This window comes from Notamacropus eugenii, chromosome 5 (genome assembly GCF_028372415.1).
Source record: "Notamacropus eugenii isolate mMacEug1 chromosome 5, mMacEug1.pri_v2, whole genome shotgun sequence".
Taxonomy (NCBI): Eukaryota; Metazoa; Chordata; class Mammalia; order Diprotodontia; family Macropodidae; genus Notamacropus; species Notamacropus eugenii.
This window is the reverse complement of record NC_092876.1, coordinates 67,975,182-67,985,803: the sequence shown is the minus strand read 5'-3', so window position 1 is coordinate 67,985,803 and position 10,622 is coordinate 67,975,182. Positions and strand designations below refer to the sequence as shown.

Here is a 10,622-nt window from a genome sequence, read left to right as displayed (position 1 = left end):
TGAGGGAAGGAATGAACATGTCCAAATAGAGAGGAATGACATCTTTTCTCTGGGGATAGAGAAGGCTGTGACCATGCAGTTTCTCAGGGGTGTGAGTGTTTTTTGCCTGTTTTGCCCTCTGGGGTTGGCATCGACTGAATACCAACCTTATGCCAGAAGAAACAGAATGACATCACCCTGGACAACAGCAGGAAAGCCCTGAATCTTCTTTCAGCCCCAGGTATCTCAGAGTTATTCAAGGTTACAGTTGGAAGGGTCCATAGAGTTTGCCCAATCCAAACTCCTCATTCTCTAGGAGAAACACACCCAGAGGTGTAATGACTTGCCCAAGGTCATACAGTTGTCCAGTAGCAGAACCCAAACTTTCTTCTGGCTCCAAGTCTAGGATTTTTCATTCCACCACAACCTTCATTTGGTTCCACTTCATCTGGCTCCACCACACCCCTTTCATCTAGCCTTTGTAGGGTAAATTCTGAGGTTTAGAACTGAAAAAGACCTTAACCATCCTGTAACCTAGCCTCTGTGCATGTCATCAGCTAATTCCCAGCTCCTGGCCTTGAGTCTTCTGAAGGGAGATTGTTCCCAGGGAGTCTCTCATGACTCTAATTTCTAAATTCTGCACTTGTCCTCACTCTTCCCCAACTATGGAGGTAAGAATATATAGCCCATTGACCTAAAGGAGGGAAATAAGTTAACTCAGGGACTATACACTACAGCCATCAAGATATTTCCATAATATTTTTAAAGCAAGAATAAATTTCATTTTAATATTAACCCCTGCCATACCTGTGTGTTCTGTCTCTCATTTTTTAAAAAAAAGTTTAGGTAATGTTTAATTCCTTGATTACAAACACAATAAAACATAAATAAGTAATGTTTTAGTAATGATAATTTAGCATTTACTTGTACTAATGCACTTGATCACAGAGATAATGTGGCAGAGTGGGGAAAAAAACCCACCATGAAATTAAGAGTCAGCAGAGTCCTGAACTTAGTGTGGGATTTTGGGCAAGTTATTTACCCTCTCTGAGCCTCAGTTTCCACATATGCAAAATGAAGAGGGATGGATCAGATGTTCTTTGAAGTCTCTTTCAGCTCAAAGTTAGTGTGATGGGAAGGGAGGAGGCAGCAGCCTCTTTGTTCCCAGGATCTGCCCCACTAACAGAAAGCTGCTGGACAGGTTGGGTGAGAGGAACCAGGTCAGCCCCTAGAGAAAGGAGCTGAGCCAGAATCATTTGCTCCAAGCCTAGTCCAGAGACTCTGCTTGGTTACAAGGACTTTAAATGGAAGAGGTTGTGTGGTAGAGTAGGAAGGGCACTCAATCTGAAGTGGGAAAATCTGGGACTGAATTCTGGATTTGTTGCTACTCATCAGGGCAAATCACTGAACCTCCTATAGGACTCAATTTCCTCTGCATTCCTTTCAAGATATAATTCTGTGGTCCTATGACCTGAGAGTCACTTTTTCTCTTCAGGTATCAGCTTCTTCTGTAAAATGAAAGAGTTATACTAGAAATGGGATTCTTAGCCTGGGGTCCATGAATTTTTTTCAAAGTTTTTGATTGAAAAAAAACCCCTATGATTTGATATTATTGATTTTCTTTGTAATCTAGTCTTTTCTTTAGTCAGTCAGTGAACAAACCTGTATTTAGGGTTTTCTATTTGCCAACCAAAAAGGAAGAAAGAAAGAGAGGGAGGGAGGAAGGAAGGAAGGAAGGGAGGAAGAAGGGAAGGAGAGGAGAGGGAGGGAAAGAGGGAGGAAGGAAGGAAACAAAGAAAGGTGGAAGAGAAGGAAGAAGGGAGGAAGAAAGAAAAAAATAAAGAGAAAGGAAGGAAGGAAAGAAGGAAGGAAAGAAAGAAGGAAGAAAGGAAGGGAGGAAGATTCCTATTCTCAAGGAGCTTACAAGTCCATTGAGAGAGACAAGCAAAGAAGTATGTGCAAACAAAATACTAAAGTGGAGATAATCCATAGAGGGAAGTCACTAGCATTAAGGGGGACTGGAAAAGGCTTCTTATAGAAAGTTGAATTTAGCTGAGATTTGAGGGAAGCCTGGGAGGCCGAGAGACCGAGATGAGGAGGGAAAGCATTCCAGGTACAGGAGACAACCAGTGAAAAGGTCCAGAGTTGGGAGTGTCTTGTGCAAGGATCAGCAAGAAGGCCAGTCATTGGACAGAAGGGTAAGTTGAGGGAAGTGAGCTGCAAAGGTAGAAGGAGGTCAGGTTATGAAGAGTTTTAAAAGTCGAATGGGGGATTTTCTATTTGATTTTAGAAGTGATAGAGGACTATTGGCATTTTCTGAATAGGTGGATGACATGGTCAGATCTTTGATTTACAAAGATCAATTTGATAGCTTCATGAAGGGTAGAGTGGAGTAGGGAGAGATTTGAGGAAGGAAGGTCAGCCAGCAGGCTCTTGGCATGAGGTGGTGCAGGCTTGGACCAGGATGGTGGCAACGTCCAAGAAGAGGTGAGGGTATATGTCATTCTACAGGATTTGGCAGCAGCATGTACATGAGGAGTGAGAATGAGGAGCTGAGGACAGACACCCAATTGCCAGCCTGGAAGTCTGGGAGGATGGTGATATTCTCCACAGTAAAAAAGAAGTCAACAACGATCAGCATAATGATCCACCATGATTCCAAATAACTCATGATGCAAAATTCTATCTACCTCAAGAGAGAGAATTGTTGTGTTTTTATTTTTCAACATGGCAAATATGGAAATGTGTTTTGTGTGACTTGACATACATAAATGCATATCATGTTGCTTACCCTCTCCATGGGAGAAAATTTTGAACTCAAATTTTTAAAAAATAAATGCTTAAAAATAACTTATGGTGTGTGTGTGTGTGTGTGTGTGTGTGTGTGTGTGTGTGTGTGTGTAAGAGACCTTAAGAAAAGGAGAAAGCTTGAGGAAAAGAGGAAGTTCCATTTTGGACATGCTAAGTTGGAAATGCCTAAGGGTTATCCAGTTGGAGAAGTCCAATAGACAACTGGATATAGGAAACTGCAGGTTAGGGCTGGATAGCTATTTATTCTTTATTTTCCCTACAGTTACTCCCAGGGTCTCCTTCCTGCTAATCCTTCCAGGCCAGTGGGTGGGCGTTAACCCGACCCCACTACTGAGCTGGGAGCTGACTCAGAAGGCTCAGGCTGGGGCCACATTCCCTTCCTCTTGGCAGGGGGAGATAGGGAGAGAAGCTGAGCTGAACTCCCTGGGTACAGGACGGGTGAAGACTTGTCTGAGTGAAACCGGGACAGCGCCTCCAGCATCTCGCCTTCTCCCTCCCCCTTCCCTACCTCGCCCTCCCCTTACCTCTCTCTCCACCCCCCCCCCACCAAACCCAAACCTCTCCTGGCTCACCTTCTCCAGCTCTATTGAGCCGTGCACTCTGACCACTTCTCTCCTTACTGGTTGGCCAAGTGCTGGGAGGGATTTCCAAGGACAGCCTGGACCCAGAGTTGCACTAGCTTTAACCAGGGCCATGCCCCAGAGCTGCCCAAGACAGCAGGGAAGGAAGGGGCAGTGGACATATGGGCTGGAGAGGGTCATCTTAGCAGGGGATGGAAACAGGAGGGAAGGGGCACCCAGGTGTCAGGATAGTTTAAGGAGAGGGACGGAAAAGGAGAGAGGAGTGGTGATCAGATACCCCAGGACAGAAGATAATAAGAATCCAGGGATGAGGGAATGTAAGTAGGATAGGAAGATGGCTGAGGATAGGGGAGTGAAGGATGCCTGTTAGGTGCTAAGGATTGAGCTGGAGGGGCATGAGAGGAGTGGTGTGTCTGAGCAGGGAGGGTGGGTGCTAAGTTGGGGACATTTGGACATTTGGAGGGGGATGGAGCAAAGGAGGGGCACCTAGGGTAAGAAGAGGGGGTGGCAGTACAGGCCCTGGCCTGTGGCAGGAGATAGGGCAGAGCACAGTGATGGGAGTTGGGGGTGGACATGATGGGAACTTTCTTGCCTTCCTTTTTTTGTGACCACCCCCACACAGTGAACAACCCTACTCAGATCTGAGTTTTCTCACCCCCTCCTACCACACCAACCCCTCCCGTTACTCTTCTGCTTCAGACCCAGAATATCTCATTCTGACTTCTTCAGACCTGGAGTGCCTAACCCCCTTACACGAACTGTTTCATCTATCATCTTCCCCATCCCCCTCCCTTCATTCAAACTTGGGGTGTCCAATCCATCTCAGATCTGAGCTGTCCCACATCTCCTCTCCTCTCCCAGGTCCCTGTGGTTATTATCCTCTTTTCTCCCAGTCACCTGGGGTGTCCAACCCCATACTCAAAACTGAGCTGGTCCAGAATTAACTTCTCCCCCAACCTCCCATGCTGCCTCCTGCTCCAAAATCATACTTGGAATACCTCATTGTCATCTTATATCTTGGGTGTTCATCTCTGGTTGGTGGGATCTCACACTCCCTGTCAAATCTTAGCTATCTCACACCTCTTACCCCTTTGCTCTCAGAACTTCTCATCTCCACCTTATCTTTAGACCTAAGGCATTTCCTTTCCATCTTCTTATATCTTGAGGGTCCAGTTCCTTGGGTATGGGATGTCTCAATTCCACCTCCCACCTGAATGGTCTCACTTCTTGCCTCTCTCTCTCCTCCTCCCTTCAGATCTGTGGCTTCTCATCTCACCTGTCCTGGAATCTGACTTCACTCTCATTTCTTCTCAACACTGCCCTAGCCTCCCCTCTCCTCCACCCCGAGATCTGGCTTTCTCAGGTCCAACTTTCCTCCCACTCCAGCACCAGGGCTGTTTCTTACGGATCCTTATCTTAGGGCTCGAGGAAGAGGAAGGAGTCCTCTGAAATCCTCTGTTCCGATGTGAACTCTCCTGGGGACTGAGGGTTAGTCCCTGACCTTGGATTCTGTCACTAGAAAAAAACCCTGCCCCACCCCACCCCTCAACCCCACCTAACTCTGAGGTAATCTACCCCAAATCCCTTCCGGCTGCTCCTTGGGATGGGCCAGCTCCCCTGGGGGTGAGGGCCAGGTAATGCTGGCCTCTAGAACCAGAAAGAAGACAGGTCTCAGAACCAACACCTTCCCCCGCCCCGCCCCATCAAGTGAGCCTTCCCACCTGCCCCTCCGACGCAGACGGCAAAAAGACAAAAGGAGTGTCAGGGAAGCTTTCTTTATTGAGAAGGAACTTTGTCACACTCAGACAGACATGCTCTCTGACAGTCGCACACACACACCAGCGCGCGAGCACACGCTGTCACCCAAACACATCCACACACTCTTCCTTCCTCCAACACACTCACACAACCTCTGGGCCCCACCAGTCCAGTCCCTCCCAAGCCCCTAAGGGCCTGGCACTTCCCAATCCCTCAGAACCACAGGGAGCAGGGGCAGGAGATGACAGGGAGAGCGCCGGGGGGGCGATCCCCGGGGCCAGCTCAGAGAGCCAGAGATCTTGGGACGATCGTGGGGGCTCTTGCCACCACCGTCCCTGATAGCCTGGGCCTAGACGGAGAGACTCCCGGAGCTCCCTGCCCAGCTGCCCTCGTTTTCGCGTCTGAGTCGCTCCAGAGCCGGGGCGCGCAGCGGGGTAGGGTTGGGGGGCTAAGGGGCTGGGGAGGGGAGGAGGAGGAGGCAGGGCGCAGGGAGGGAGAGGGATCCGGGGGCCCGCCCCACACACAAGTCCTCTCTCCCGAGGGGGGCCAGGCCGGGGCGGGGGACAGGGAACGGAAGGGGCCGTCGGGGCGCCGGGGAGCGGGGCTCAGCTCTGGGGCTGCTCCTCGGGGGGCGGTGCCTCGCCGCCCTCCTCCCCGGCGCTGTCCGCCGTCCAGAGGGTCAGGTTGTCTCGCAGCAGCTGCATGATGAGGGTGCTGTCCTTGTAGGAGTCCTCGCTCAGGGTGTGCAGTTCGGTCATGGCCTCGTCGAAGGTGGTCTTGGCCAGAGAGATGGCCTCCTCGGGGCTGCTGGCGATCTCGTAGTGGAAGACGGAAAAGTTCAGCGCCAGCCCCAGGCGGATGGGGTTGGTGGGCAGCATGTCCTTCTTGCTGATGTCCATGGCCTCCTGGTAGGCGGCGCGGGCCGAGTCGATGGTGCTCTTCTTGTCGTCGCCCGTGCCCACCTCGGCCAGGTAGCGGAAATAGTCGCCCTTCATCTTCAGGTAGAAGACGCGGCTCTCGGCGTCGCCCGCGTCCTTGATGAGGTGCGAGTCGAGCAGGCCGAGCACGATGCCGCAGACGGCGCGCAGCTCGCCCTCCACCTTCTCCCGGTACTCGCGCACCTCGGGCTCGCGCTCCTTGGCCTCGGCGCTGTCCTCCTCGGCCCCCTTCTGCTCGATGCTGGACAGCACCCTCCAGGCCGCCCGCAGGCCGCCCACCACGTTCTTGTAGGCCACCGACAGCAGGTTGCGCTCCTCGCACGACAGCTCGTCGCCTTTCTCCACGGCGCCCTTCATGAACTCGGCCATGTCCTCGTAGCGCTCGGCCTGCTCCGCCAGCTTGGCCTTCTGGATCAGTCTGCCTCTCTCCATGGCTCGGGCTGGGGCTGGGTCGGGGCTGCGCTGAATCCCGGGGCACCTGGGCTCTGCCTCTGCTCAGCCTCTCCCTCTCAGCCCGGCTTTTTGGCAGGGGTGGGGAGGGGCAGGGCTGGGCGGGAGGCGGGGCTGGGCCTCTGGCTCCTGCCTCCCCCAGTCCTGGGCCCTTTTCTTTCTTTCTTTCTTTTTTTTCCTGGCTGCTCCTTAAAGGTAAAGAGGCCAGGACAGGAGGCGCATTAGTCATCATGGGGATACTCAACCGGAGAAAGACAGGCGTGGGCCCCACCTAAGGCAGCTGCCTCCCGGGGCCTTCTGTCCCACAGGCTCTGCAATGCTCAGGGGCCTGCTCTGGGTCCCCAGGTTGATCTCCCAGTTACCGCGGACAATAATGGGCTTCTTCATCACGACCCAGGGAGTCTGGGAGTGGGAGGCTTAGAAAGTAGCTTGAGGTTTTCCTGAAATCGCTAAACCCCATTAGTTTTTAGGAAATAGGAATGGTCAGTCCCTTATGGGTCTGTACGGTCAGATGTGAATGGTGGGATGGGGGAGTGTGTGGATGGTTCAGTAACAGGGTGCACTCACTCTGGGGTGTGTGTAACAGAGACTGTGTCTGCGGGACAAAGCACCCCTTTAATAAAAGCTGGTCTTTTGACTTTAAACACAGAATATCTGAATGCCCTCCAACAAACTCTGCCCTTACTCAGCCCCTAGCCAGGGTCTAGAAGACACTGGAGGAAGCACTCCACCTGTGGCACAGGTACCATGTGGGCCCAGCCTGGCAGCCTCCTGCAATATGCCAGGAGTTGTATTGGATATCCCTGGGGAATGGGCAGTGCTGGTTCCTACTGATCCTCCTGGGAGGGCCCCAGGCATCTCTCTGCCTTAGGCATACTCCTATCTGAGAAGCCCTCCAGAGCTAAGCAAGGACCCCACAGCCCTGCTCCCTAAATCTCCTCCCCTCCCCCCCAGATTGTTGAGGTGGCATCTCAATGTGCCACTTAAAGATGAGTTTAACAAGCGAGGACGCTGGAGGCCCATCCTTTGTAATTAGCCACCCAGTTGGGCCCAATACCATCCCCATTACACTGCAATTTTCCCTTTCAACTGAGCAACCAGCTCCCACTAGCTGGAGGACTTTCCCCAGGGACATTGCTGTGGCTGGGCTCCAAGCTTAGGTGTCTGGCAGTACCCTCCCAAGCCATAGAGTATCAGGGAGGCTCATGTGGGCGCCCTGGAGAGGGTGGGGTCCCCAACTTCGTCAGCTGCCCCACTTTCCTCTCTGACTCACCTTTGACCTAGTGCCAGGCTCCACTGATTTGTCTGAGGCTGGCAAGTAGGACACCTGGGCTCTAGGCCCAGTTTAGTTCCTGGGAGGGGGGCGGTATTGACTCCCAGGGGAGGCAGTGGTGACAGCATGGATAGCCAAGGTCTTGTTATATGAGGACTCTTATGGGGATTTTATTCAGCCACTTCTAATTTATTTCACAGATCTTTTTCTGCCCCTGTCCTCTATTCATGGCCCCCTGCTGGGCAGGGGGGCAAGTAGCAGTACCCCTTCTCTGTGCCCTCAGGCCACAGTGGATCACACCTCCTTTCCAGTCCGGGCTCTGACTCCACCTCAACGGAGAGCCACACCCGAGGGAGTTGGCACATTGCCTACGGGGCGGTGGTGGCTATTGAACACCAAGGGGCTCCTGCCCATATAGCCCCACCCCACAGCTCTACAAAGTGCAGGTCTAGTGTTCAGGGGTGAGGCTTCCTGCTTTGGGAATCTGTCCGGGATTCTCTCATCCAGTTCCTCTATGGTCCCTGTTCGAGGGCTACCAAGCAGCGCCCTACCTCCCCCGGCTTCTCTTAGTACCCACCTACATGGGTGCAAATGACCTGTTCTTGGGGAAGCCACTGCCCAAGTCTGTTTGATGTCCCATTAGGAGTCATCCTTCCCTGCTCATGACAGCAGCCTCTTTGCTAAGGAGGAAAGACAGAGTCACACCTAGCCAGAGGGAGCAGACTCTTGGTGAATCAGGAGGGATTTTGGTTAGAAGTGAGAAAGACCTTGCTCACCGGAGGAATCCACGTGGGTGGAGGTGAAGTTCCTCCAGTCATCGTCGTCAAGGCATCCTTGGTGTAGGGGTTGAGATTCCAAGCCAGGCTAGCTCTACTGGGAAGGAAAAGGGGATAAGGTTTGTCCCTAGTTTTCTTTCTGAGATTTTGGGGTAGGTGACAGACCACTGGGCTTGTAGTCGGAGGACCTGGGCTTGGATTTCAGCGCTGCTGCTGACCTTGTTACACTGAACAAGACCTTCTTCTCTACAGACCTCAGCTTCCTCAGCTATAAAATTAAGTAGCTCTAAATACCTGGGTCCCCCACCTCATCTCCACCCCTTCTAGCTCTGACATCCTGTGTTCTTTTTTAAAATTAGTTTATTTTTAGTTTTCAATATTAATTTCCTCAAGATTTTGAGTTCCAAATTTTCTCCCCATCTCTCTCCCCTCCACCCACCCCAAGACAGTGTGCATTCTGGTTACCCCTTTCCCCAGTCTGCCCTTTCCTCTTTCGCCCCCTCCTATCCCTTTTCCCTTTACTGCTTGTAGGCCACAATAGATTTCTACACCCTATTGCCTGTATATCTTATTTCCCAGTTACCGTAAACAGAATTTTTTAGCATTTGTTTTTAAAACCTTGTCTCCCTTCTTCCCTACCCACATACCCTCTTGAGAAGGCAAGCAATTCAACCTAGGTTATACATGTGTAGTCATGACATCCTGTATTCTAAGGTGCCCCCAGCTCTTTCTAAGAGACTTCTCAGCTCTGACATTCTGTGTTCTAAGGGCCCTCCCAGTCCTGACATCCTATGTTCTAAGGGCCCTCCTAGCTGTAGAGCTGATCCTGGGATCAGTTCTGTCTTGGTACCACTCTTCCCTCTACCTGGCCTAAATCGGTTCCAGACCTCTCCAGCACCTTCCTGGAGTGCTTGTCACTCATTCTCAGCTTCTCCATCTCCGGATGCAGCAGTGCTGGAGGAGGGCAGGACTGGCCCTAGGGATTCAGAAACCTGGCTTCTCACTGTACCTTCCCAGATCAGTTATCCTATGACAGCCCAGCCCATGGAAGGGAATTCATGCTGGATGGTGAAGCCTTCCCTCCGAGAATCTCCCAGCTTCCCCTGGACATGTAGGTCACCCCCTCAGCCTGTGAGCTCCTCTGAAGTGGGGTCTAGGGTTGTATGGTTTGTTTCTCTGCCTTTCTTCCAATACTCAGCATGTAGTACAGAGCCCAGCACGTAGCAGCGCTCCATAAATGTCTGTTGACCGTCAGTCATGAGACTGCTTCTGGTCCAGACTGTCACTGCCTACCTGGATGCCTAAGTCACTTCCCTTCTCTGGGGCAAGGGACATTTGCAAAATGAAAGAATTTAATTTGATACCTCTAAGGCTCCTCTCATCATTAATATTGTCTTACAGCCTTCTCAATATATGCTTGACCTCTCCAAACTGCCACCCCTCCTCCCAACCCCTATTGAACATGGCCTTCTCTCATTTGACAGAGACAGGTTAGAACAGTGGATAGAGTACTGTCTCTGGAGTTAGGAATTGCTGGGGTCAAAGTATTCCTCAGACAGTTACTAGCTGTGTGACCTTCAACAAGTCCCCACTTCTGAATCTCAGTTTCCTTATCTGTAAAACAAAAGGGCTGGACTAGATGGCCTCCCTGCTCTAGTTCTATGATCCGATATCACTTCAGCTCTGAGACTCAGTTTCCCCATCTATAAAATGCAGCAGTATCTTTATGATAGCTCCTTACTCTCATTCTTCAAGTTCCATCCTTGGGGCCCAAAGGAGAAAGGTTGAGTGTAAAACATTTTGCATGCATTAAAAGGCAGTTATTAACTCTGGACAAGGTAAGATATCCTATATTCCCTAGCAGCTAGGGGCCTTGGGCAGCCCCTTAACTTTTCTCAGGCTCCTCAGTTTGCCTGGATTCTGTACCTCCCTGACTTATGACTCAGTTCCTGTCTTGGGCACCTCCCTGTGCCTCCAGGCCTCCATTTATCACTTGAGGAGGCAGCAGGTCCAGGCCTGGCTGTTCAGGGAGGTCTGGACGGCCTCTCCCAGTACA

At 51.4% G+C, this 10,622-nt stretch overlaps 2 protein-coding genes across 3 annotated transcripts in view; both read right to left on the bottom strand.

Annotated features, from left to right (window-relative positions):
* Positions 1 to 5,130: 5,130 nt before the first annotated feature.
* Positions 5,131 to 6,579, bottom strand: SFN (stratifin). The gene has a single exon (XM_072609481.1). The coding sequence runs from the start codon at positions 6,497 to 6,499 to the stop codon at positions 5,735 to 5,737; it is 765 nt and encodes a 254-aa protein (XP_072465582.1). The 5' UTR covers positions 6,500 to 6,579; the 3' UTR covers positions 5,131 to 5,734.
* Positions 6,580 to 6,635: 56 nt separating this feature from the next.
* Positions 6,636 to 10,622, bottom strand: part of ZDHHC18 (zDHHC palmitoyltransferase 18) — a 44,995-nt gene continuing 41,008 nt past the window's right edge. Inside the window, exons 10-11 of one of the 2 annotated variants that reach the window (XR_011967124.1) lie at positions 8,567 to 8,663; positions 6,636 to 6,705 (exon numbers count right to left, since the gene is read on the bottom strand). The gene's annotated coding sequence lies outside the window, so the exon portion shown is untranslated. The remainder of the gene's footprint in view (positions 6,706 to 8,566; positions 8,664 to 10,622) is intronic. The other variant, XR_011967123.1, reaches the window with a different exon arrangement.

Bases quoted from the DNA above. Each gene is read 5' to 3' on its own strand.
- SFN (XM_072609481.1), bottom strand. From the start codon at position 6,499: ATGGAGAGAGGCAGACTGATCCAGAAGGCCAAGCTGGCGGAGCAGGCC.